The 27,710-nt window shown below is 40.5% G+C and overlaps 1 protein-coding gene across 1 annotated transcript; it reads left to right on the top strand.

Moving 5' to 3' along the window:
* Positions 1-239: 239 nt before the first annotated feature.
* On the top strand, positions 240-27,699 carry SYCP2L (synaptonemal complex protein 2 like). Its single transcript, XM_064672014.1, has 35 exons — positions 240-248; positions 427-609; positions 1,079-1,216; positions 1,298-1,417; positions 2,594-2,686; positions 3,839-3,863; positions 4,795-4,940; positions 5,073-5,161; positions 5,263-5,297; positions 6,047-6,189; positions 6,655-6,707; positions 7,082-7,127; positions 7,909-8,001; positions 8,098-8,158; positions 8,572-8,720; positions 9,567-9,630; positions 12,059-12,183; positions 12,576-12,674; positions 12,773-12,849; positions 13,480-13,525; positions 14,325-14,386; positions 15,904-15,952; positions 17,084-17,139; positions 17,210-17,218; positions 18,378-18,529; positions 19,629-19,678; positions 20,688-20,784; positions 21,218-21,309; positions 21,475-21,538; positions 23,205-23,336; positions 24,090-24,214; positions 25,500-25,594; positions 26,905-27,004; positions 27,085-27,143; positions 27,615-27,699. Exons 1-35 carry the CDS (start codon positions 240-242, stop codon positions 27,697-27,699), a joined length of 3,021 nt encoding a protein of 1,006 aa, XP_064528084.1.
* Positions 27,700-27,710: the final 11 nt, after the last annotated feature.

Below are 27,710 nucleotides of genomic sequence, written 5' to 3' on the forward strand. Positions count from 1 at the left end.
GAGACCCGTCCCGGATTCTGCACACCTGCGGCTTTTTAGTGCGAGTGCAAGAGTGGCATTTTTCCCCCCCTTCCCCCTCTCCCTCCCCCCCCAGTGCTGGGTTCTCAGAGCTCTCGAAGCCGCGGAAAACGGCTCCTCTCTCCACCCCAAACTCAGGTGTATCCGATAGCAGCCAGTTACGGTCGTGCGAGGGCCGTGGGGAGGGTGCGAAGCAGCCCCTGTACCTTCTCCCGTGCGCCATGGCCCAGGTAAGCGCCGCTCCCGGCACAGGAGAACCTGGAGGCGGCTGGGGGGGAGCGGGCACGGAGGGACGGACGGACGGACACACCGCGGTGCCCGCGGGGCTCCCCTGCGGCTTCCAGAAACCTTCCGTTTGGATGCGTGGGGTGGTTTTCCAACTCGGAAACTAAGTAAGGAAAATCAGAGAGGGGGAGAGAGGGGTTGAGTGAGTGGACTTCAGCTTTTGGACAGAATAAGTGTTTGTTTTTGGGGTGTTTTTGTAGGAGAGGATTTTTTTCCTGTATTTTTCTCTTCTTTTTGAAGGAAGAAAAAAGTGAAGAATGGAATAGAGATGTGAGTGGCAATATGGCAGGCAGAGCAGAAGACTATGTAAGGATCCTTTAAATGTATCCTTAGCTTTATCTTACAAATAGTTATATATGTATGTTTAAAGGTGCATTTCTTAAATGGATATGGCATGACCTAGAATTTTTATTAATTTAATATGGGAAGTGCAGCAGACTCCTTAGTCTTTTCCCTAGTAAGTGGAAAGAAGTTATTGTAAGAGTTTTGAGACGTGTAAGAATTACAAACTGGGCGCACCAAAGGAATGTCTTATTCAGTATCTTTTAAGATTATTCAGTTACAAGGGTTCTGTCTCTTTTGGAGGTTGACTGATGTTTCACTTTCAGATGTAACAATAAAATAAAAGTAGAGAAACAAATAAAGTTAAACAAGTAAACAAAAAGCCTGCAACTTTTAAAATAGTGTTACAAGTACTTTCTCGTAATTAGTGCTGCAACAATTTTAATACCCATTTATTTAACTCACTAGTTGTTTCCTTCCCTTCCCTCTGCAGCTTGAATCACTTCTCACTGATGCCTTTAAGGGGAAAGGATTTGAAAAAATAAGCGAACTGCTTCAAGAGAGAGAAGTAGAGCCTCGCCAGAAATACAGTGAATCTCTTTTTAGCCAGCTAGACAAAGCACTGAGAAAGGCAAATATCATAAATAATCTCCACCATCCAAACACCCAAGGGTATCAGACTAATGATGCTCAGCACCCTGTGTTTCTGTAGGAGCTGGACAAGAATGAATTCCAGAATGTTTCACTGCTGCTGAAATGTATTCAGGTCTACTTTAAAAGTGATTTCCAAGAAGGGAAGAGTTTGTTTATTGAGCAAGGACTGGTAGCAAAGATGAGTATAATATTATATGCAAGTTACTAATGTGATTTAAAGTTGCTTGCATCAGAAAAAGAACTCCAAGGAAGTGAAAACTAGAGAATGGCTTGTTGGCCATGCAGAAACATATATTTTAAAAATATATTGCATGAGCTCAATGGGGAAAAAAAATACTTACTGTCTTTCATTGCTTTTGGTGCAACAGCCAATATTATGGTTTCACTTATTACCTGACTTAGTGGATTGTGGGTTTTGGGGTTTTTTTTAAGCTGACAGTGGAAGGAGAGGCAGAGTTTTGATGAGTCCCACTTGTGAAATGATGTAAAATTTCTAAATGCATTTTAAATGCTCCAGCAAAATACAGTATTAGTTATAGAACTGATGAGCAGTTTGTGCTTTTATAATTTTAAGACCTGACATACTCTTTATGAAGATCCCTTTTTAGATATGTAGCAAACTAGATGCATTTAATCTGCAGTTGCATTTTATCTTCTGGCAGAATGGCACAATACTGATTTCAGCTGGTAATACTTGTAGTAGCAGAAATGCGCTTGTGCTGAAGATGAATAATACCTGGATCTAGCATAGCTAGCAGGGAACAGTTAACACATGCTCTCCATTTCCAGAGTTCTACCAAGGAGTCCTCAGTTAAAATATTGTAATCCTGCCTTGTAATTATGCTTTTCAGGGATACAGTTACTCAAAATTCCTGTATGGAGATATATTAATGAAGTTTCCCTGATCTGAGCTCTGTACCTCCAGTGAAGCATAGATTTCTGTTTCGCCACGTGTGGCTATGCAATATATTTAAAACCATGAAGTATTAAAATATTTACATTGAAAAAGCTTGAAAAAATTTTAAAACATTATTTTGCTGTGAATTGATGTTCTGTAGAAATTTCTATAGGAGTTACCATGCCATTAGTAGCATGCACTGTGCCTAAACAACAAGAGTGTGTGCCTTGGACAACAAAGGAGGATAAAAGGAGGGTTGGGGAGGGAAGAGGGGAATGTCACTTTTCATGTCCTCCTAGCAAAATTTGAGCTCCTTAATACCATGTAGCTTTTGACACAGTATGTAACTCAAGTTTTAAGAGTGAAAAACTGTCTGTAAAGTTTCCTGCAGACATATATAGTTTAAGGATTATTAACTCCTCTTCCCAGATTTTAACCAATTCTTTTAACTTTTACCTGGTATCTTGGTTTGAAAGAGCAAGAGCATTTGTGATCCTCATCGACCCAAATGAGAATAAATTTTTTGAAGACTTCTTTGACACTGCATTGGTATGTATGTGCCTTAAGGGAACAGAAGGGTTGTCTATATTGGATAGGAAAGCCATTGCTCGCAAACAATTTCCAGTTAAAAAATGAATAGTTGCATGGACCTGGGAGTGAGCCTGGGATGCAGTCCAGATGGTGCTGGTGGGGAGTGCCCAGGAATCTGCTCTGGGCTGGCATCAGGCTGAGATTTGACACAACCTGGGAGAAGCTGCTAAAGGGCTGCAGTGTTTTCTGATTTTCTAACATGAAGCCAAGTGTTTGTTTTTGCAGAAAAATTTTCAAGAAGTTCTGATGCATTTTGTAAATAAAGGCTTTTGTGCTGAAGCTCTCTTTAAAAACCACAAGTCAGTAATATTAAGCTGCACTTTACTTGCAAATGTGTTTTACCCAAGCTGTTCCTCCAAGTCTTGTTGTCTGTAGCTTACTGGAACTGTGTCACTTTTGTGACACAGTTTGTGCATCAGAATTCATATCAATACTTATGACTCTTTTTAGGAGTTCTGATAAAAGATATTTAAGCTGAATCAAAGTTCCTTCTTCCTCTGCTAACCACACCGACATACCCGATTTTTTTTTTTTTTCCAAAATTTGATCTATTTGTCTTCCCAGTACATTTCTTCCACATGCTTTAGTTGTGGAGAATGAAGTGTTTTGTTCTGTGGGGATTTGGGGTTGTTTGTTTGTTGTTTGGAGGTTTTTTAACTTTTATTTTTATTTTTTCTCAAGGGACTTCAACACCTTCAGATATACATTGTGACATATAGTACTGTAGTGTGGAAGCGTAAAATGTGCTTGTACATAAGCCCGTAGGTGTAATAAAATAAGAGAAGAATGCCACAATGTGGCTTTTCCAGGGAACCTATGGGCACTGCACTCTCAAGTGCTGCTGAAATCCCTGGGGAAAGTGGGTGCTTTGCTATCTTTACCCTCCCTGCATAATGCCAACCTGTATGATTAGGGTCATCATATGTGAAATGCCTGTGTCAGGTGTTCCTGCTTTTCCTGATGTGGGTACACTAGTGTTTTATGTTATTTAGCCTTTGAGAGTTGTTGGGGGGGGGGGGGGCGGGGGGGCATAAACACCTTGGCACTTTGAGTACTGCTGTTCTTAGGTGATAGTGTGTTAATGAAGGCTTCCTTTACTGTTTCCATCAGGTGATTTGCAAATGCAGTATTGAAGGTCAGTATTTTTTTCCTTCCATGCCTTGATATCCTGTATCTTAGTCTCAGGAGCATGTTTCTTAATTCTGCTTGAACTCTGTCCCTTTTCTCTTCTCCCTTCCACTTCCTACCTCTCTGCAATATTTTTTTTCTTTTAATCCTCCTTCTGATTTCTCTTCAGTTAATTTTCATTAACATTCACATCAGAGCACAAAACCTTTTTCCATTTCTCTTTGCTTCCTTGTTTTGTACAAGTCAAAAAAAAAAATCCGTCTGTGGTATCTTGCTTAAATGCTCAGCATCAAATAATTCACTTGATCAGAGTAAGTGGTGCTTCTGAAAGGGGTTCAGGCTAGAGGATCTATTCTCACCACATCTGTTTGTACTGGCTTGAGAAGTTCTTTCCTTGCTGAAGACAACCACCTCCACAGAAAACCATGGTAACTCCTTCAGCTTTCTGAACTAGGCAGAGGGATGTCTGCCTGTCTCTCATTCATTTCAGCAGCAAAATTTTGTCTGTGGCTGCAGCTGGCTTTCTGTTAGGGCAGGGGAGTAGGTGCTTTCAGAAAGTATCTGTATGCCCAAACGTCCAGTCTCACAAGTCATGTAAAAATAAAGCATTACACTGTGGACCAGGTAATGTGTGCTTATTTGTCCTTGTGGCTTATTTTAGTGGGAGCAGAGTACGTGTGAGCATCTTCTGGTTAGTACTTTACTGTTTTACTCTGATTTTGACAATAATTCTAATTTTCTCTTGTGGTTAGACCTCTTAAAATAATTACCCAGGTCAGCAGTTAATGTATCTGCAGCTTTATTTATTTATTTTTTTTTTTACATAGAAGTTACCAGTTCCCTTTCTGTCTAGGATTAGATGGTTAGAAGCTTTGTTTTAAAATGAACTTACAAGTGGGATATTTTTACTCCAACACAGCAAACTGTAGTTGCTTCAGCTGTCTTTTATATGGAGACCAGCCCATTTCTAGCTGTAACCTTTCAAAATATTTTTCTAGGGAAGAAAGATCTGCTGAATTTATTTTTACCTGAGCTAGGGCATCTAGTGACAGAAGCAAATCTTTGCTGCACTCTGCATCTGGAGGTAAGATTCCTACTAAGAGGAGAAAATTAGATACATTTGCGCACAAGTGTGTGTAATTAGAAAATATGGGAAAAATGAATAATACTGAATTATTTCCCTTCATTTTCTGCCCCTTCTTTTGCGGGGGGAAAGGCTTTGAGGACCCTTAACTCTATACTCGACAATGTCACACGGGAAGAGAGAAAGCAATTCCCTCTGTCTGAGGAAATGTGCTCACTCACGTAAGTGATTTTTCCTCCCAACTCCTGTAGCTAAATGCCATCTTCCCTCCAATAGGAGTTAGTTATTTTCACTTTTAACTTGTGGTATTATGTTGTTTCAGGAAAGACCTTGCCAAAACTATTCTGGAGGTTGGTGGTAAGAAATATTTAGTGGTTATTCTTATTAATTTCTCCAGCTTTACCTTATCTGTTTATTTATTGTAGGTGAATTGTAATTTAAATTATTTATTTGTCAAGAGTTGACTTTTAGGGAGGAAAATCACATAGTACTTTGAGAAAATATTAATAAAAAATTGGTAAATGCAGCAATGCCTTAGTTTTTTCTGGTTGGTATTAGTAATGTGTTAACCAATAAGACAAGCTAAACAGATATATGTAGAAAAGTAATTAGATCAGCTTTACATACGTGTTTACAAAATACGCTGGCTGTTAGTCTTAAAAAAAAAAAAATTTGAATTGCTTTGCCCAGATGTGGACAAACTTCAGTTAACAAGGTTTATAGCCTCTTGAGTGAAGTCTTTTTCATTTTCTCCTAATAATAACAACACTTTCTAGAGTTTTGCCATGATATATGGAATGTAACTTAATCCCAGTGAGTTAGTGATAAGTCTTTGCTCTCATCCCCTTCCTGAACCCCAAGAAAATTTCCCAGTGCACTTGTGTGTGTTGTGGTTTGCAGCACTCCATACTTGACCTCACTGAGTCGGGGGAGCTGAGGATGCCTGGAGCTAACACTTGGCTGTTAGCCTCCACAGTTCTCTAGGTAGAACCAAAGCTAGATGATGAATATGACTGTGTGGTATATAAGTACAAGAGTGGCAATGCTATAACACTGTCTTATGCCAGAGGGATGATATTTATCCTGTGCTTATGTTTATTGTGTAGATTATGACCTCCAGGTTGGCCTTTCAGAAGCACTTTGTAGGTTAATGATAAAAAAATGGAGAGATGACCTTGTTCACCACTGGTTTGAAGATAACTATCTTGCTGAAGCTTTCAAAGAGATCAAGGACAGAGAATTTGAGACGGTGAGGGTCCTTATTTTGAAAACAACATACTTGACAAGTCTGTATAGGGGCTAGTTTTGGTTGAGTTCAGTCAGGATGTCCTTGTAAGAAGTTCCTACAAAACTGACTTTATAAATACACAAAGTTACTTAGTTATTGAATTATTTGTGGATGGTGTGTTTTGGTTTTTTTCTATAATGACACATTGTTAAAATAGCTCTTCTAAGTTATTTTACTTACAAAAAAGTAAAATAAAAATTATAATAAATAATAAAACATAAATAAGTTTATGTTTGAAGGCTTACTGGTAGTAAATAGGGTCCAACCATTTGTAGCAACTTGAGTGTTTCTTCCTCAGGGGCCTTTGGCATCACACTGACTAGTTAAAAGTTTCTAAGTGGAGTAGAAGTCACACAGCCCGATAGAATAAGTATTTGCAAAGGAAATGCAGCCTGACTTTTTAATAATATGTCATTTGTCTTGAAGGACTGCAGGAAATTTCTTAACCTGCTGAATGAAAGGCTTGGGAATGAAAGAAGGTAAGCTGGGGACCAACAGAATAAACTGGTGCCCTCACTACTGCAGAGGGGAATAAACAGGATTGTAATTTGAGTTGGGTGATATTAAAAAGAAAAAAAAAGGATTTACGTCACATGTGAAGAATTAAATTGTTCTTAAGAAGGACATTTTATACATTTTTATGGTGGTTTTTTGAAAGTAAAATCAATGAAGATAATGCATCACTACTAAAATACTATGGCCTCTTAAGCTTCTCCAATATTAATTTACTTTTAGAAATATTTTAATTATTTCTTGAACAATAAGATTTGTTATACTAATCTCATGAAAAATAAGATGATTTAAGTCAGGCTCTGATGCTGAATGTATCATGTGAAGTCTGCTTTTCTTTCAGAGTGTATTCTTTTCCATGCATATCTGCTTTTGCTGACACGAAGGAGGTAATAGCCCCTAAAGCTCTGACACGTTCCCTACACTGTTACTACTGCTGAAATGTTGATTTTTGTGGTAATTGTTTTTTTCCCCTCCCTCTTTTTCATTGAAGAGCTCAATTTCTTAAAATGTAGAGTGTAACCTTCTATACTGGTTGAAAAGTTTGCTTGTTTGTCACTTAGCTGCCAATTTACAGCTGCTGACTTTGCTTTTGTATCAGCCAAAAGATAGATGCAGCGCTTCTTTTCGTGGTGATGACAGAAGGGAGAGCTCTAAAAAGAAACAGGAGGACAGGACAATGTTGATTCCTCCAGCAGAGCTGTTCTCAGAGTGCCGGAAAACAAGATTAGCCTGATGCCCATGTAGGAGAAGTCAGAGTTGCTGATCCTGCAGATTGCTTTAGTGGTCTTTAGTACGTGTACTGTGGCACCGTTCCTGGCTGTCATATCGAATCAACAGCATGTAAATGGAAGCCAGTTCCACTGTTTCTGATTATTTCAACTGCTCAGAAACAACTCCTATACCCTCTTCCTGGCACAAACATGTGGGTGTTTGTGTGTTGCCTTTCCCTTGGCTGATACAGAGCTGTGTCTGACATGGGTATGGTTGGGTGAGCAGTAGACTGGCAGCTCGCAGGTTGATCTGAACTTTTATTTCTGCAAGATGTGCACATGTGTACACAGATATGTAAGGCAACACTTTCCAATTTTGTCTCGTTAAAGAAAACTGAGAGTGATACAGCAGTTGTGGGGCATTTCTGGGAACAACAGTACCATTCTTCTTCCCCAGGTGAAGAAGCCATCAGATGAAAAACTGGAGGAGTTTTGGATTGACTTCAACACTGGCAGCCAGAGTGTAACTTTCTATGTGGATAGTAACGAGGTGACGGTAACACCAAGGCCCAGGTGGCTTTGGGCTCAGCCTAAGGCTGTAGACACTCACTTAGCCCTTCTGACATGTTGGCTTTGGTTTTCAAAGGGCTTTCTTTGGGACTCTGTGAGGCTGTCAAAAGAAGCTGTCAGCAGTTACAGGCTGGAGGGTAAGATTTTCCAACTGACATTGTCTTCTCTCTGGCTATGGGTTTGTGAGACACATGGAGTCAGCCTAAAATCTCAGCACCACCATGTCTTCTCCTCCCTCCTTGCCTTTGATAGTCATCTTGCACTAGCTCTGCTTGTTGGACTGTGTGTGGGCCCACTGAGCACAATAAATTACTCTCCCCTACCCAAGCAGGACAGGTTAAGGTATCGGTTTATAGATGTCCTAGGGAACAGCATAATCATCAAGATCATCAATGGGAAAGAAATGAGTGAACAGAGTAACTGGAAATGCATAGGCAAGATGTAAAAGAGACTGTTCTAAAAATTCCAGACACTTATTCAGTTATTTTGTGGTCGAGAGAAGTATGTCTTGATCTAAACCAGATTTAATTGCCTTTTTTTTTTTTCTCAGAGGATGGTGGACAAAAGATTGTTAAAATTCTTATGAAGAAACCTGCTGCTCTTACCAAAACAGAAGCAACAAAAATCAAACTGGTTTTCAGTGCTGAGTTTGAAATCTTAGGTGTACTTAAAAAAGTCCTGGGTGATGAAAAATTTATGGTAAGCTCTTAATATGAGGGTTGGGGTTTTTTTCTAAACTAGATTTTGCACTGGGCAAAACTATTCAGATTTCTGGGGTTTATGTTTGTGTGATATCTTTGTTTATTTTTTCCATACCTCTTTATTACATATCTGTCTTCCTATTGTGGATTTATAACACTCTGTATAGGTGCTCTTAGCTTTGGCCTGCAAGAGAAATTAGGCATCTTAGTAATGAAGTTTCAAAGGACTCAAAGTTATGGTTTAGAAGCTGGAAGGTTAAACTGATTTGTTAATGGATTTTATGTGTTATTACTTTTGCTGAGCTTCTACAGTAGAAAATAAAGCCTACGGCATTTAATTGTGTAACTTGAAGTCTAAACATGCTCTTACATATAGCTCCAAGTGTTACATTGCACAGGATGAGCAAATTGTTACATAAGAACCTGGAAGAGAGAATAGGTGTGCTGCAAGATGCAAATCTTAGATTGACTTTGTAGCTAGTACTTCTAGATGAAGAGTAGAGTACTTCTAAAACCTAAAGTTTTTTTCTAAGCCAATGTAAAAACATGGGCGATGTGTGTGACTTTTTTTTCTCAAATGTTAATACAGTTAATTTTTTACTCGTAATTGATCCACAGACTATGGAGATTGCAGAAAACCTTTGGCAACAGTAAATAACCATGATATGGGGGCTGTCATTTGCCCTTGCAGGAGCCAAGACCTTTCCAAATTATCAACACAATTAGCATCCAATTATTTGTTGCTGGCAATTACCAACTGTTAATTTTGTTATTAAGTAGTTGACTTTACTAGATAAAGACTACTTTTTTAAGATCACTTTCACATGACATTAATTCACACCAGCAGATAAATGAGACTGAAGAGAAGTCTGTCCATGCTGGGAAGCAAACCAGGGAGAATGAAACAGGTGATTTTTTTTTTTTTGATTATTGTGTTATTTCATTAAATTTAAATATCTCAATTTTCAAATTATTGTTTTCACTTGCAGTCCACAGCTTGCAGTTAACCTCATTTAAAAAAGAAAAAAAAGAAAAAAAACCAAAACAAACAAACAAACAAAAAAACAAACCCCAAACCAGCAATGCCCAAGCTCAATCTCCTGCTGTTCCTTGTCTTGTGAGCTTAGTAACTGGTGCTCGTGGCAGATGCTAAGTCCCTCTAGCCCAGGGAGTGAGGACTGGGCACCATGGGCCGTGTGCTGCTGGTATTGCATGGGCAGGGGAACTACTCAGTGATACAGGACCTGGATTTGGATCTGGCAGGCAGCCTTGCAAGGCACATCTTGGCTGCTGGCTGCCCACTGATGTGCAAAGAGTGTGCAGTAGTGTTTTTCCATCTGCAAGTGCAGTGGAATGCATCCTTCTGTCCACCTCTCTTGCTTGCTCAATGCCTGGTTTCTGGTTTGGCTATGCTGTGTAGGGGCCTTTGGAAGTTTGCCTGCAGAAGGGGACAGTGGCATTGGTGTGGCCATGAAAGCACAGGTTCTCTGATGGATGAGTTCTCGCACCTTGGCATTTAACAAGCTCTCCCCTGTACAGTGAGGTGCATGTGGTGAGGCAGCCTCTACCAAAGCTTTCTGCAGGGGAGTGGCTTCTGTTTCTTCTAGACAAGGTGATGTGCTAGAAAGTGGTGTGCTCCAGTTCCTTTACCCCACCTGGAGTGGATGATGCCCTGGAGATGCCTGGTGCTGTTGTGGAAGAGCAACAGGGGGAGCAGAAATGCTCACCTGTAGTCCCTGTTTGTAGGTAAAGATGAGCAGCAGCTCATCTCTGCAGAAGGTGTCCTGCTGCTGTGTGAAGTGGCATTGTCAGTGCTGCCATGAATACCTTGTGCTGTAGGGCTGTCTTTGTGTGTGCTCCAGCTACAAGTGTATCTGTGTACCTTACAGAAACAAAGGCTCTTAGCTGGACCAGGAATAGCCATTAGTTGCTTATTCTCATCAGCCTATAGCCAATGCTTTGTATTTCTTTGAATCGGGCACATTAGGTTTTCCATCATCAAATAGTGTCATTTCCTGTGCTGCCAGTGAACATCTGCAAGATGTCTTCTTCCAGGATCGTTTGGCTGAGTTTAATTATGTTCCAAATATTATGGATGTCAAGGGAGCTCAGAGCCTGAAGTACAGATGTCATGTTTGGGTGTCTGACCCAAAGGAGTGTCTATAAGGCCTATACTTGTACAAGAACAAGAGAAAGTAACTCCTTTCTTTCCTTTTATCCCCCTCTGAAATTCTTCTGTAAAAACCCACCACGGCTGTGACCCACAGTTTAATGAAAAGCTACTTTCAGCAAAAAAGGCAAGAGATGTGCGTGATCAAAATTGGTTTGAAACAGGAAATGTTTTCGCAGACTAATATTGGTATCAAATTATTTGGAAGGTGGCGCTTTTTTTTTTTTTCCCTATAGTGATCTTTTATCTTTGAAGATTGGGACTTGTTCTTGCTGCAAAACTGGCTATATTTCAGGTTTTAGAGTGATTACTTTTTGTGTGGATCACTCCGTGGTGTAAATTGCTTGACAGATATTTCCACATCTCCTAAAGCTGTGAACCCACAGCTCTTTCTACTGCTACCACCCACTGTCTCAGAATCAAATCAAGTTTGAAGAGCTCTTAGGATACTTAGCATTGTTTCTGTGACAATATTAAAAACAAATTTTTACTTTCATCTAAGTTATTGTGCATTTAAGGTTTTTCCAAGTGAATACTTGAAAGAGCTACTTCCAGCTCTAAATATCTGAGGCCCTAACTTCTTCAGTAGTCCTTCCCATTTTCCTCCAGTTACAACCTAAAATGAGCTAGAATGGTAGTCCTCCAGATTCTGGAGGCACAGGTGAGCTAGGAGTTCCTTCATCAGTGTCCGCTGTAATGCATACAGAGGTACAAGGTGGGCACTGCTACTTGAAACAATCAAGGATTACAAAGGGCAGAAGGTAGTTAATCTGTGGTGAAACATTTTGCAGTGCCTGGGAGAGATTCAATGAAGGGCAACAGAGATGGTGGAAGATCCCACTGCTTTAGTCAGACACAAACGGTTGTTCCATCTCTTCCAGAGCTTAGGAGTTAAGGTAGTGATAAGATGATAAACTTCAATGTATTTGTACAGTATGAGGGGCTTACATGGGGGAAGGTTCAAGATACTGTTTTTTTAGCATTGCAATTCTGCACTGGGTAATTTGGAGATGTTTGGTTTTGTTCTATTAAACATGATCTTGAGATGTTTGTGCTTAGTAAGTTGTACTGTTACAACTTATGCATGAGTGTAATAATGGAAAAGGCAGGTAGTGAGTGTGTTCAGTTACTGCACTAGCATTCTCACACTGGTTGCTGTTCTGCAGTGATAGCTGAGTCTTCTAATGCACAAAGGAGGAAAGATCCCTCAAATTCTGAAAACATGGAGACTTTATCAGACAACTTAACCTCTGAGAAGAGCCAGCAGTTAACACACACAGTAGCAGTAAGTGTTTGGTGTATGGGTGGAATGGTCCTTGTGCCCCTTTTCCCCCTTCTCCAGTCTGCTTTTTTATAGGTGGGGCTAAAACCTTCTTTCAAAGAAAACTGGTTTGTATCCAGTCAGCCCAAACATATGCCTCCAGAGCTGCAATTTTGGCAAAACTGCTTTAAAAAGAAAAAAAAAGAAATTTTACTTCCTCTTGTAAGGGGATGATGGGATGCCCTTAGTGAGAAACCTATGATATCACTTATGTGCAGCCTAAAATGTTTTTATGTGTGGACAATGATGAATGTGTCATCCAGCTGTTGTCACAGACTGGCACTGAAAATCTGTTTCTAAAAATCCCCACTTTTTTTTTATTGATCATATGTATGTTCTGTTCATGGTTTCATGTCTCCGAGCAGAAAATGGTGAACTCTGGTGTTGCCGTGGTTACAGTGAGCCAGCAAACTGACCTGGAAGATGCTAACCAAGGCTCAGGTCAGGCTTCAGTTCCTAAAGTCTGATCCAGTTCAGTGTCACCCAGATGACATGTTGAAGCACCTGCTTTTGTGGGCCTTACAGCAAAAGTAGATAAAGATTTCATAGTAGTGCAGAGGCTAAAGCTATAGTTTCTTTGCCTTCTTCAGCAAAAAAGTCCAAAACTCCATCTCCAGGAATGAAAGCTAAGCCTAGGTGAGTGTCTTGCAGATGAAAAGTTGCAAAGGGGTTTTTTGTGTGTGGGGTTTGTTTTTTTGTTCCCTTCTCCTGGGGTTTTATTGCATATGATTTTGAGGCTTATTCCATCACTTATTAAATTAGAAAAAGATTCTGTTTTTCAGCCTGGATAGTAAGGCTGGATGCCTAGAGTTACAGCACTTTGGAGATGCTGAACAGTGATGCTGAGTTACTAGTTTGGCAGCTGCTTTGGTGTCACTTTTTTCTCATCACAGATTTAATCCAAATGCAAGGTGATCACCCAGCTAACTTAATAGTTTAACTTCAGCTGTGTGTGTAGCTTTTGCTATTAAGTGGAGCTCAGCAAATATGAAGCTATTCATAATGGGGAACATGACTTTTGTGAAAGATCATGTGAATTTGAATTCTCCTTGGCATCAATAACACCTTTTTTTCCAGAGCTTTGGAGGACAGAATTCCTTGTAATTAAGGAGCTGGACTTCTGTAGAGTTACTGACTGACTTTCTTCCTTACACAACTAAACCGTTGCTTTGATGCTAATTGGTGCAAGTTTTTTTTCCCCTTAGTACTTCACAGACTTTTTGGTCTTTAAATGAACAGCTCCCTCATGTGTCCTCTTGTCCCCAGTGAGAAGCCCCTAGAAGAAGAATCCAGGGAGGAGGACACACCAAAGGTATGTTTGCCTTGGGGCTCACCTGAGTGAAGAGATATGGGGCAGGGAAGAGATGTTCTGGTGGAGTTGCAGAAGAAAGCTGGGATGGGTTGACCCACTGATGCCATTGAGCAGTGTACTGAGTCCATGCAGTGTCATACCTGATGTGATGTGCTGTTTAGCACCAGGAGTGAACTGCAGAGGCAACAGCTACAAGCCTCAGTCTAGAGTGGCCCAACCAGTTAATTCGAGCTCACTGGAGTGTATTCAGCACATATGCCCACCCCACAGCAGTGTGTTGTGCTTGTGTCTAGGAGTACAGTGGTGTGTGGGCATCCAGACCGGCTGTGTGTGGGACAAACTCACATGTCACAAGACTTGCACGCTGTCTGCAAGAGCAAATGTTTGCTTGCTGAATGGAACCAAGCCTTGGAAGTCTACAGACATGTTTATTCACTTTTGTCTGAGCTCTAATGACCCTCCCATGACGGGTCTAGTGCTAGTTTTAGATTTTTAAATAAAATTAATAATTTTTTAACTGCCGGTTCAAATGCTTTGTAACACTTGCCCACTCTGCAGTGAATTCAAAGCTTTTGAACTACTTTTTGTAACCTCACCCTATTGGCCCCCCCAGCTGTGGGAGTTCATATACTCTCTGATAGGGAAGAACTGCAGGCAACAGTTGCACCTGGATAGTAGTTGCAGTAGGAGGAAGGAAGTTTCCTGGCACACCTTATCTCTGCTTTTAGCAGCCTCTTGGATAAAAACATGACTTTGGGTATTGTCATTTTAGCTCCTGGAACTCCCTCTTATTCCAAAGGATGTTGCCTGGGAAAAGAGAAACAGGAAAAGAAGTTTGGCCAAGCAAAGGGCTGAAGACAGGTATGAGCCCATGCAGAGACTGATGTACCAGGTGACTTTAGACCATTTCTAGTCCTTCATGGATGGGGGTGTCCCCATGGGGTGGGCTGTCTGAACAGAACAGATAGCAAAACAAGCAGGAGGCTATGAAGGGTCACAACTTGTCTCAATAGGACCCTTTGGGTCCCCAAAGTGTTGAACACTTCAGAAACTAACCCTACTCTGCCAAAAATGCCCTCTACCTCTGTGACACTATGTCACATTGGCTTTTCCATTTTTCCTTACCCAAATATAATCCTCCCATCCTCCAGTGAGTAGAGTTATGAGTGTCAGCCTCTTTCACAAATACATAAGCTTTCTTGGATATCGTTCCAATATCCAGCGTCATGTGTGCTAGAGTTCCAGGACAGTCTTTCTCTGTTTGTCTCCTCACATCCAAAGCTAGTGGCAGTGTGAGCAGAAGCACTTGAGGGTCTGGGGCCACTGCAATCTGTGGCACTGAAAGTCTGACACGTGCCTTACTCCTCCTGTGGTCTCTGCCAAGTGTTGTGTTCGAGTTAATGCCTTCTGCTGGGTGGAAGAGCAAATGAACTGTATGTGAGGATCTCTGCTGCTGTTCTGGAGCTTCCTTGAGGCTTCCTGCTTCAGCCTACTGACTCTTAGCTCAAAAAAACCCCATGAGGGCTTAGATGAATTTTTTGATTGATTGTACATAAGAATAGGAAAACTCGATGCAGAACTTCATCAGGACTACAAGTTGTGTTTTAAGACCAAATAATTTGGTGCCACAAATACCAGTTTTAAAACAGGAGTAGCATTGTAGAAGCTAGAGGTGAAGAACTACTTAGTTCGGTCATTCTGCTCCCTCTAGTGTTTCGTCTGGAAACGAGCGTGTCCTTCCCTCAGGAGGGGAGGCTTTAACGAGGAGCTCAGTTCTTTGGTTTTCCCGTTCTTTCACTAATAAAGAAAGGGTGTACTGTTTGCTGAGCAATAGTTCTAGGATTTTTTTAAATAGTTACAATTTGGAGAAAGCAATAAAGGTACAGTTAAGTTTAAATGTTGAAAGACATGAAACCAAAATCTAGATGTACACAGAGAAGTAATTAGAGAACAAACATCGAATATTGGAATTTTCAAAAGGCAATTACATGGATTTTTTAAAAAATGCCTCAGATATTATATTTCCATTACTTATTTCTTCCTACCGTGTACTCTTATTGGTGATATGGGGAGAAAATGTCCAATATGTAAACAGGGATAGACTAATTTGTATCTTTTGAATATTTCTCTTAAAATAAGAGTTAAAATTGAAAGATTGAAAGTCAAGACAGAGAACAAGAAAACTAGGTAGGAAAGGGGAAAGTATTTTTGTAGAAGCTGTGAAAGCAGTCCATTTAGTCACAGAAAGTGTTTGAGCCTGTAGTGGGAGAGTGGGACAGAAACAAACCACATTATCACCCCCATAATCTTAATGAAGTTCTATAAGGTGATTCTTCATGATTGTATGTTGCTTCCATATATGTGTCATTGTCTTGCAGGAAGGAAGTCTTTGACTTTGAAAACTCAGACTCTTCAAGTCATGAAAAGGTAAAGTTGAGAACAGAAGTTGTTAAGAGCTATGGTCCCAACTCAACACCTAACAGAGTAGTAACTTGCAGGAGGGGACATAGTTCACTGCAGAAATGCTGTAAGGATGGACACACTGTTATAGCAAAACAGACAACTGGGAATCTGAGACTTTTTTTGTTTGTGTGGTGGAAATGGATTTTTTTTTTTTTTTTGAGTAGGGAGAATGCTCATCACTGCTTGAATTTTGTGGTGGGTAATGTATGATATCACCAACAGAAATCTGAGCTGTTGCTTGAGTGAGGCCGTGGGGTATCTCTGTGATTGAAGGCCAGCCTTCCTTTGTGTTTTGCTGATTATCAAAAGCAGATTGCTGAGCATCTGCTTTGTGCTTCTAGGCTAGACAGAAGAGACTGAAAACCGTTTTAAGCCATGCTTTGCAAATTAGGAATCCCTGGTTAAAAGCCAGTCCTCACAAAATTTTTGTGGAAGTTCTGCTTGACTTATATTTTGCAGACCCTTGAAAAAATGAAAAATAATGAGTTGCTTTGCTTGCTTTGAAACTTTGACCCGTGTGAGTTTTCTGAAGAAGTGTAAACGTGCTCCTGATGGCTTCCACCAAGGTGGCTCTGCTGCAGAAACGCTTTGGCTTTCAGCCTCTTTCCTAGTGTGAGAGATGTCACTGCCACCTGCTGCTAATTCTGTGGCAATGGGTGATGAATGGGACACCCCAATTTTCTCTTCTAAACGGGACATTGCCTGATCCTTGCTACTGCCACTGGGTGTCAGCATAAATCCCTGTTCCATGGCATCCTGCCCCGCGTCCCAACAGCCCCGTCCCAAGGCTGTCCAGGGACCGTGTTCTATGTTTACACGTGCTACTAGCAGTGGTGTTATTGATTAAAATGATGTTTCTTATGACGTTAGTGCTTAAAATGAGCATTACTCATAAAGCAGGGAAAGGAGAAAGTAACTCTGTTTAAGACAACAAGTGTTTGTCTATTATAATTTAGGACACTGTTTCAATCAACAAATTCCACTCCCTTAAAAGGTGAAATTTCCATGCTGGACTCCTGAGTTTGATACATATAATTATGTAGATTATTTTATGGGGTAGCCGGACTCAAAGACAAATATCTTCTTCTTTTTCAGGTTGCTGAAGCCAAAGGAAAGATTCTTGGTCAGAAAGCTTCTTCACAAAATCAGAGGTACAGGATCATACATGTACCATTTATCAACTTTTTGCTATGTGAAAAAGAGTTCACAGTTTTTGTTAAGCTTTTTTAAGTTAGGATCAAAAAGGCTGTGTGATTTTTCTAATACCATAGTTCCTTGCTTAGCTACCACGGTATCTGTAGATGTTATTGGTACTAATTTTCAAATAGTAACTGAGAATATAAAGGTTATGGGAAAGAATAGAGTCTCCTGTCTACTTTGATTATAATAAGATTTTAACATGACTTTAACTCTTAAATATCATCCTTCTCTGATCGTATGTGTAAACTGCTGACTTAATTTTTGAAAAATGCTTAAACTCCCTGCCTTGCTTTGGCTGCCTCCCAGTTACAGCAAGCTGCCAGGAACTTGCACCTCTAAATATGTAGGTTAATTTCTGTTTAAAAAAAATGCTAATTTATAAATATCCCTGAGTTGCTACTTTCAAAAACCAAGCAAAGAAAAGTTTGGCTATTGACTGCACTTTAATAGTTTGATTCTTGTGCTGATCTCTCAAGGAACCTTCCTGTGATTTCTGTTTGACTGTGCCCCTTCTGTGGTGTGCTACCGTTAGTGTTCGCTTGTCTAATTTGGGTCTTTATGTGCTACTTGGCAGGACTTATGAAGTAAAAAACAAGAACAAGCTCGAGAGAAGGCAGGTAGGTTTTCTGTGCTTTTTCATCCCTAGAGCCTTTGATTGCTGTGTTTGTCCATCTGTACAAATCTGTTGCACCCCTAAAGAGGCTGAGGTTTAAACCTTACCCGGGGCAGAGGTGGAGGAATATGAACCTGGTAGCCTCTAAATAGCCTGTTTGTTGCTACTGAAAGCAGCACTCGGGGTGCACCATCACTGCCAGCGAGCGAATTGTCTGTTATATTTTTTTTTTTTTGCCCCACTGATGTGCTGTTGGCTGCAGCTCAGACATGCTGAAGTTTTCCTTCTTGCAAGAGCACTTTTAAACACGGGAAAGGGGGGAAGAAGAGGAAGGAGGATGCTGTAAAAACCCCATATTGGCAAAGGGCAATCATCTGCCTCTCAGTGTTTTTATGCTGGTGGTTTGACAGCTAACTGTGACTGTTTTGGCAGATTTCACAGCTTAAAATGCTTTACATATTGCACTGTGGGGAGGAAGAAATGGAGTAACTTGATAGTAGTTGAAGGGGAATGGCTGAGGGTCTTCTCAGTGAGCTGATTAAGCAGAACTCACTCTTAAGAGGGTCTCTAGTCCAGTTACAGGAAACATCTTTTTTCGGAAAGCAACAATGAAAATATAAGCTCTGGTCAGAGTGAAAAGAGCTGGATCCTTGACTCTCAGATACAGTCGGTGCCAAAATCTGTTGACTATACCCGAAAAAGAACAAGGGTGAGAAGTAAATTGAAAGGTAAGTGTAGTCCCCTATTGACATTTAGCTATGCATGATGTGCCGTGCTGTGCTGCAGAAAAGCAAATGGCTGGTGACGGTTTGAGAGTGTTCAGCCAAATCCTGATCCTCCTGAGTGGGAGGGAGCAGGTTCGAGGCTGGCAGCAAGGGGTGCCCTGTGGAGGAGGTGCATTGTGCACTCTTGTGCTTGAGCTGGTCTCTGGTTCCCTTCCCAGAGTGGGGTTGAAATATCTGGGTGGAAATCTGGCACTTAAACATCTGTGTGGGTGTAGCACTCTGTGTGTTGATGGCAAAGGGCCCCTGAGTCCCGAGCTGGTGGCTGTGTTGGTGCTCTTGAACACAACAGGAAGAAGATCTCTTTAAAGCTACCACACCTCCTCCCTATAACTTTCCTCTCCTCATCTCCCCAGAAACATGATTGACTTGGCAAAGTAAACCTTGAAAAACCTGACAGTTTGCAGACCATGGCACTCTGCTCCCTTAGATAGCTGGTCTGATAGACCAACTGTCCTCTTAGAAATAATCACATTTGATTTTGCAAATCACGGATAGCATTCTCTGCTCAGACCTGCCCAACAGCAAACCTCCCCTACAGCCTGCTCCATGGCCATCTACTGCTGTGACCTCCAAATGCAAACCAAATTGCTCTGAATGAGATGGAATGTGTCTGTCCCATTCATGGAGAATGATGCTTTCTCAGGTAGCTGTTGGATTCAGTGGGAATGAAAAAGCAAAAGAAAGTTGAGGTTGAAATTATCCTTTTTACTGTGTTTCCTTGGGAGTTGTTCTCACTCCAGTGTCAGCCCACACATCCTGCCTAGGACTTAGGGACCATCAGACAAGATGCAGAGCCTGCCTTTTTTCTTGGCTGTTCTGGATGCAGTGAGTTGTGTATGTTTGCATCATTGTATCTGGCTTTGTTAGAGAAAGGGCTTTGTTAGTAAAAGGGTGTTTTTTGAAGCTTACTGTAAGTTTTGTGGCTTTTAATCTTGCAAATGCCCAGAAAACCAAACTGAAAAGGTTAGCATCATGGCTAACTCAGGTAACAGGGTAAAGTACACACTTAACTTTGTAACCAGGTAAGCTTTTTTCCTTGCAGTGCTTCCAATGTCTTCCGCAAGTAGTGGCAGTGACTACGTGTCAAAGAAGGTAAGGTGGTGTCATGCTTAGGTGTCTCAGATTTAACAACATATGTGTAAAATGTGTACAAATGAATGAGAATTAAATAAATTGGTGCTATCTTTCTTCTCAAATGTTCTGATGGACAGATTTGTCTAAGCGTTGCTGAGACTGTATTGATCTACTAGAGGAGGTCTTAAGAAAACATGGGAAACTTTGTAGAAACAACTGTGTCTGAGTCCTGAGCATGTTGTCCTGGAGTGATATTTACCTTTGACAAGTGAAAAACTGGACTTGGTGTGACACTTGCCTTGACACAGCTGCCTATCTAAATACCTGCAGAAATCCCAGCTGGGCCCTACAAGGCTCTGCCCCCATGCTGTCTTCTACCCTGTATTGTGCAGTGCCTTGGGAAAGCTCGCGTTCACCTCTGCTTTGATGGCAATTTTCGGAGCTTTTATTCCAAGTCCCGTGCTCACACCACAAGTCCTGGTTCATGCATCATCGTTCTCTGCTTTCAACTATAGCTCTGGGAAAACTAACAGTGGATTATGTAGCAATGGAGGAGTTGGTGGACCAGACATACATTAAGCAAATAAAATAAAATTGAGCTATGTCAGGCTTTTCCAGTGCCCAGCTGTTAAATGCCACGTATCAAATATATCTCAATCAAAATATATTTGAAATACAGAAAGTTTTGAAAAAATCTCTCCAGAATGCTTAGTTGCATTAAAAGCTTTTATTTTCCTCTGGAAAAATTTTCTTTACTCTCATGACTATAATGCTTCTATTCTGCTTATTAAAAATATCAAATGTACAGCTCTAGTGGCTAAAGGGAAAAGTGATGCATACATTGAACATCAGGGCACAGGTCTCCTTCAGTGTTAGAGAGCCATCAGTATGTTAGGCATATTTCAAGTGTATCTCTGCCCTTAGTGTACATAAAAAACCAAACCAACCAACTAAAACAACAGCCCAAGCCCCTAGTTCTTTAGTAATGTTTAAATAAAACAAATGCTTAGACATTGTTTTGTTTCAGGGGGGAGAATCAAGGAAAAGAATTAAAAAGGAGATGCAAAGGGAAAAAAGCAGATTTAGCACCAAGGGAGGTGATTTACCTACAGTGGATCACGCTGGTATTTCTATTTTAATCTTCTTCAGTGCATTAGAAAAGCTGTTTTGATACATATGGGTCTGTACTTTTTGGGTTGGTTTTTCTTTTTGATTTTGCTGTTTGCGTTCACATTTTCTTCATAAGCATTCTACTTGGTCATATTTTTTGTAAGGGCTGTGAGGGCTGCATATTGTTTGCATGGATACTCTTATGCAGAGAGAACATTAGCTGGGACTAGTGAGAGGTGAAGGAAAGAACTTAATTGACAGCCACGAAGAAAACAGCCTTTGGACTGAGTTCGAGCCACCATCTCTTCCCTGTGTAAAGAGATAAAGAAGAGGGTGGAGATTAGAGGGTGGAGATTTTTTTGTTGTTGTTGTCATTAAATTGAGGTTCCTAGTCAATGCAGGATTCAGCCTCTCTTGCCTGTGTCATTTGACTGATCTCTCACGCAGATGAAACGCTCTCAAAAGAGCCCAAAGAGGATTCGCTATCACCAGGTGTGTCTGCCAGGAGCTATTCCAGTGATGTGGAGAAGGCTGTGCAGGTGCAGTATGCAGTGCTTAAACTCCTTCCAGTCTGCTGTCAGGCTACTTCTCATCTAAAACCAATGCATCATGTCACTTTTTTTCCTATAACTAGACAAGTCCCTGACAGCTTGCCTGCAGTGCAGGGTGGATACCTTCTTACTTTGTTTTCTTTCTCTCCTTAGAAGTTACATGAAGCACCTGGAAATTTGACTAGAGAAGAAGAAAGTACTAAGCGGAAGGACTCAGGTTTGTTATTCTTGATAACATGGAAGGTTGTTAAAAAGCAGAAAGGGGCATTGCCAAAGCATTATTTCCTTTCAAAGACAAAATAGCACTTTTCTTGAGATAATTTTTTGCTAAGTTCTGTTTCTCTGTTTTGTATATTATGATTTTATATACATGCTTGAATTCATTGCTAATCCCTAAATCCTGTTCTTGATCACAGGGGAACTTGTAGTGTAACTATTAAGAGCTGGGGATTTGCAAACTAGTGACCCAAGAGACACACAGAACATACTTTTTAATGGTTTGAAAATGCACTGCAGCTTCAGTTTAAAAAGAACAAGCCTTTCTTAAAGTTGTTGACTTTATACCTAAGAGCAGAGACACAGACCATTGCTATAAGCATTTGGTAAATGATGACTTGGGTAATGCTTATTACTGCTGTAGCTTTTTTTTTGGGTAGGTGACTTAAGGAATTTTTTTTAATGAAACTGAATTTGCATAAACTAAGTCAGAATTGCAGCACAGTCTCTTTGTGATTGGAAACAACCAAACTTCAAGAAAGTTGAGCAGCAATGGATTGTTTTCATACTAATCTTCTCAGTACTGGTGTAGTTTTGAGAGACTGTCTTGAAGTTATTGCTGTGACTATGAATCAAGTCACTGAACAAAAGCGTCCCTTTTCTAATGACCTGGCTATATTTGTGTTCCCTATATATCTCTTACCTGTCCTGCAGTTTCAAAATACAATGTCACTGCACCAACAAATCTGCTTAATTTTGGGGGAAGATAAGTGCTGCAGACTTGATTTTTTTTTTATCACTGTTTACTGTACAGTAAACAGTTGGACAGGAGTTGATGCCATGAGAAGGCACAAGTAGGCTTATGTTCAGAAATTTCAAGTGTGATCTGTGACTGCATTTGAATTCTTTCTTTATGAACCCAAAATCTGCTTCAGGATGCTTCTTGTGTTCTGACTGTCCTCCTTGTCTTGGGCCCCCACCACCTTCCTTTCTGCACTATGGAGACTGCAGTCATCGCTGGTCAAACAGGTCTCTCACTGACGTTGAGAAAAGTATTAGTGAGACAAAGGGATGGGTTTTTTTCCTTTTAGGCAAATTTTCCTTAAAATACAGGCTGTAGTCTCCCTCAGCATGTTCCTAAGGTTTTTTCTGGATTAAAAGCTATTGTATAGCAACTCTAGTGAAGCTGCAGAAAGGTGGCTGTTATGAGTGTGGTTAGGTATTTTTCCCCTCTATTGTGTTTATGCATGGGTTTTGGGTTTTGGGTTTTGGGTTTTGGTTTTTTCTTGTGAGGAGAAGCTGGAATTAGCTTAGTAACATAAACAGATTGCCAGCTTTGGTTGGAAGTGTGAAGAAGATGGACAAGAGGTTTTTTATGGTTAGAGTAGCAGGTCAAGAGAGTAAATTATCTTTAAGATGGAGACATGTTAGCTTTCCAGTTATCTGCATAACACTAGGCAGTCTAGTTGCCTGCTTTTGCAAGGGAAGATGCTTGCTAGTGAAGTCTTATCCTGTCCTGTAAGTGTGATTTCAGATGCTAAAATGAAGATGCCTGCTTTTCTGAAGCAATGGTAATTCCAGTGGCGGTTTCTGCTTGAGCAGATACTGTCATGTACCTCATGCAGAAGAACTGGTCTTTTCTGAAATATTTTCTCTTCTCTTCCCAGATACATTAGAAAGCACTGTCATAAAAAAGCTTAAATTTTCCAGCTGGGAGACAAATCATTCATCTTCTGACACTAACTATAAACCAAGGAAAATTTTTGATTCAGTAGAAGAGGAAGCAGAGATCCAAAAAGGTAAAGTCAGGTTGGCAATTAAAGTGAAGGTTTAAATGCTTTCAGCTTTTCTTTTGTTATAGTAGAAATCATAGTCATACGGAAGCTTGAAGAGATGTGTCTGTAGCAAGGCTAACTTCTCCAAAGTCCAAAATTACCAGAAGGTGCATATTGCATCACTGTCATTGGAACCATATGTGGAGGTGTGAATGACGAAATTTGGGTTCCCCTCAGTAAGGTGCTCAATGATATCCACACTTTCTAGTCTTCCTGAATAGTGACTGTCTAGAGCTATTAAAAAAAACCAAAACAAAACAAAAAAACCCAAAACAAACCAAAAAAACCCCAACAAAACCCAGGAGCTGAAAAAAAAAAGCATGCAGATAATGGACAGAGTAACTGCAAAACACTGCTAACTCCAAACACAAGGGGATTAGGCTTTCTTTGCAATGAATAAGTAGAAGACAGGAAAACAGTGGTGACTTTTTTTTTTTAAATTCCCTTATGTTGTGCTTTTGCCTCACTGTCTGTAAATATACTGCTCTTTGTGTTGCTCTATTGTGCCTCTTGTTCCTTGCTGCTAACAAGTATTTCTCAGTGGAGTTTTGGGCCAGTTTTCCTCTTGCTTATGAGCTCTAGAAGAACAAGACTCAAATTCCAACTCTATAACAAAAGTTGGTGCTTACATGAATGACAAACCCTTCAGTAGCAGGAAGGCTTATATTCCAATAAGCCCTCCAGCATGATGCTAACTGGTTATACACTTCCTCCTAGGTCAGGAAATGGATGATAGTGTGGATGATGTGTTTTTTTCCAAGATGCAACATGAAGACTTCAGTCATTCAGGAGTGATTACTGCATTTGAAAGCTTTGTTGACCAGCTGAAGAAACTGTTCTGGGTAATGTGTGCTCTCTTACTGTGTGTGGCAATTTATCGTATTATGTGAAATTACCTTTTATCTCCAGAGGAGTTGGTGCAAATATCAGATAATTATTTTTTTGCCCAAGACCAGGGCTTTGGCTGAAGTGTTTGTTAGTCTGAAGCTCTTAGAAGTATTCTGCATAACCTGTATATTCTGAGAAATGTTACAGGGAAGACATAAAGGAAGTTTTAATTAGCTTTTTCCTTCTTTTTGTCTCTACATGTAGGTTGGAACATCAGACTTGGTTAGGCACTTTAAATACTTTCCTCAGAGGGGAGAGATCGAAGCTTTTTGAAAAGTAACCTAGTGTACTGACAGTGTACCGATGCTGGAACTGTGGGTCATTTTCCTCATGAACATATATCAAAAATAGAAAAACTCCCTTTTGGAGCATAGAGCAGTTTCACTGAAATGTAAGATCAAACAACTTTTTCATGATGAAAACCGGAAAGCAATACAGGCTGTACCTATTGACTAGAACATGCATAGATCCATAAGGACATGCTTTGAAATTAATGGTATGTGGAGGTGTTAGCTGCACAGTTTGTAGTGAACTGTCCATTAGTGGTTCACTCAACTGTACAGACCTACTTTAGATGCAAGCAATCAACTGCTACTGTTGATTTAGCTATAACAAGTAATGTGGACATTAAGCCTAGTTTAATATGAGAGAACAGTGTCTGACCTATTAGAAAATCTTCTTGTGGTCAAAAGCTTTGAACAAACCAGATGTGGCAGAGCAGACTTACAGTGAGTGGTTTGTTTGTTTGGTTTTTTTATTTTTTTTTTTCTTTCCAGCTAGTGCTAGATATTCACACTAAGCTTTTTGGTACTAAATCCTTGAATCAAGGCTGAAGGTGGATGCATTTACAAATCAGTTAAGATTAAAATGCACACTGCCTGTATAAATGTTGACCTGAAATAGTGCTAACAAAGACCTGGTTTTGGGCAGCTGTTAAGTGTGTTGAAGTATAGGTGAAGCTTGCCTCTTCACTGACTGGATAACATGACCCTGACCTGAAGTTACCTGAGTTACACAGAGACTTGTTGGTGTAACTAGTGTGGCTGAATGAAGTCAGTTCATATTTGTAGTACCTATATGTCACCTCACTGCTGTTTAAATTTGACTTATGATGGTTTTCTGCTAAGCTGAATGACAGCCTACAGAGGGATTTGCATTCCGGGGAAAGGTTTTGCAAACTAGACTTACAGCCTTTGGCCTAGGGCATTGCCCATCCCTAACGGTGCATCCTGTGGCTAGGCCCGGTACAAAAGGATGGAGATCAGCACACAGAATGCCCTGAGGTCTTCGGAGAAAAACTTGTCTGCCCTGCTGAACCAGATACACCAGTGCAGGTAAGCTGTCTGGTGCTGGCTGAAAACAGTTTCAATTTTGTGTAAATTTTAATTGATAGGGAAAGCAAACCTGACAGTCAGCTACTGCCCTTATGGTTTGTAAAGCAAAATAGCTTGTGTGTGTCCCTTTTTTTGTTTTATTTTGTTTTTCTGCAAGAAAACTTTCAAAAATGTAGCTCCTGAGATTGATCCTGATTTTTCCTGTAGGAGAAGAGTGGATGGATTCATTAATGCAAAGCAAGCTTGAGTTACAAGCATTTGATGAAGCAATCCTTGAACTATCTTCTGGTCCTCATCAGTGTTCACAAATCTGTTTAAAAATTCTCTTCTTACACTTTTTTTGTTTCTGTTTCTAAATTGTTTAAGAAAGAAGCCAGGTTCTGATTTACTTAATGAAGTGAGGGAGAAGAAAAGGGATCTGTTATAGGCCCATTTCTGTAGATTGTTTCCATGTGCATGAAATAAGTGCCAGAAGTGGGCTATACAGGCATTCACCAGCTTGGGCTTTAAGAAAGCCATTTTGCTTTGCAGGTTGTCAAATTTCTTAGATAGGAGATAGATAAAAAAATCAATTCTAATATTTGTGGATTTGTTATAAGTGAAATACAAGCACAGTCTAAGAAGTAGTTAAGTCTATCAGGCCTCTGTATCCACTACACAGTCAGTTTACAGGATTTAGGGCAAATGTAGTATGAAATAATAGCTCCTAAAGTGAAAAATTCCTAGTATCAATAGGACCTCTGTGAGTTGAATTTGCTTGCCATTAAGGTACATGGAGAAGTTTGAGTTCCAAAAGAAAAAAAATTAATGTTTTGGGGTGGAAGGTAAGAGTTGATGGCAGTGAGCTGCTGCCATGTTTTGATGTTGCTAACTAAGTAACCTGGATCCAACCAGAGTCACAGGATAGTGGAGACAGAGCTGTGCCAAATTTGTCCTACCTCACTGCCAAGGGAATGGTGGCAAACTCAAGTGGATAAGGGTGTTGCTGGTTAAGGTTGAGAAATTGATGGCATCCTGTGACAACACTGTATGTATCAAATCCGTGGTAGGAAAATCCATTAGACATTGTGTCAAGATAGAATCATAGAATGGTTTGGGTTGGAAGGGACCTTAGAGAAGTCTTCAGCTTGGGAAATCTCTGCCGAACTTCCTGGAGGCTGGGAGAAGTATTTGGGAGTCAAATCTGCCCCATGTAGTTCATCAGGGACATTTGCTTCTGCCAAAGTTAGGCTTGGTGCTGAAGGGGTTGTCATCCACCTCGTGTGACCGCATGTTGAAGTGTCAAACTTGTTTCTGTTCTCCATCGCTAGGCTTAATAAACTTGAGACCTTCCAGAAGATTGTCGTTGACGAGCTTTCCAGTCTTGAGAAGGAAACTCAAATTTTGGCAAACATGGAGAAGGATGCAGTGGTGCGTATGACTTCTTATGTATCAGCCTAGCGAGGTACTCCTTCCCAAGTAACGGGGGTTTCCTTTGGGTCTCTTTTTAGGACTTCTGGAATGCACATCTGCTCAAGCTGAATTCTTTCTGCAACCAGCAAAAACAAAGGTACATCTCTGCCAGCTGTCTTGCATGCTCACAAGTCCTCCAATGGTCATAGAGGGTATTAGTTAGGCTGACAGTACCCTTGCTGGTATATGGAAAAGGATTCTAAAACCTGTATTGCTTCTCCACCTGGTGTCCGTTGATGGAGCCTTTGCAGCCTTGTGAGGGTTTTCAATTGGAACTAGAGTGCGATGAGGGACTCTGTGTGGGAAGTTGTGCAGGAGAGGCACAAACCTCAAGAGACCTGTACCCAGATCTGGAACAAGGTGCAATGCACTCTCTGGATGTGACTATCTAGAGGTCAGAGGAGGTGGAAGATGATCATTTCTTATGTAAAAGATGCTGTTGGTGCGAGTGCTGGGTAAAAAACTGCAATTCTCAGGCTTATTTTTAATGGTAAATATCTCTGTTCAAGTTTCATCAGTAAGTACTAATGCTTCACAGAAAAACTAGCCGAGCTTGATTTTCTTTCAGAATTGAGTCTGTTGACTCAGCCGTGGGTGAATCAGTGAAGAGTTTTGCCGACAGTATCCAGAATACAACAGTACGGTACATGTGATACAAAAGCAG

This window comes from Pseudopipra pipra, chromosome 1 (assembly GCF_036250125.1).
Source record: "Pseudopipra pipra isolate bDixPip1 chromosome 1, bDixPip1.hap1, whole genome shotgun sequence".
Lineage (NCBI taxonomy): Eukaryota > Metazoa > Chordata > Aves > Passeriformes > Pipridae > Pseudopipra > Pseudopipra pipra.

Coding starts and splice junctions, on each gene's coding strand:
- SYCP2L (XM_064672014.1), top strand. Junction 13,526..14,324: donor GGGAGGAGGACACACCAAAG/GTATGTTTGCCT, acceptor CTTATTCCAAAG/GATGTTGCCTGGGAAAAGAG. Junction 18,530..19,628: donor GGTGAGAAGTAAATTGAAAG/GTAAGTGTAGTC, acceptor TTTTCCTTGCAG/TGCTTCCAATGTCTTCCGCA.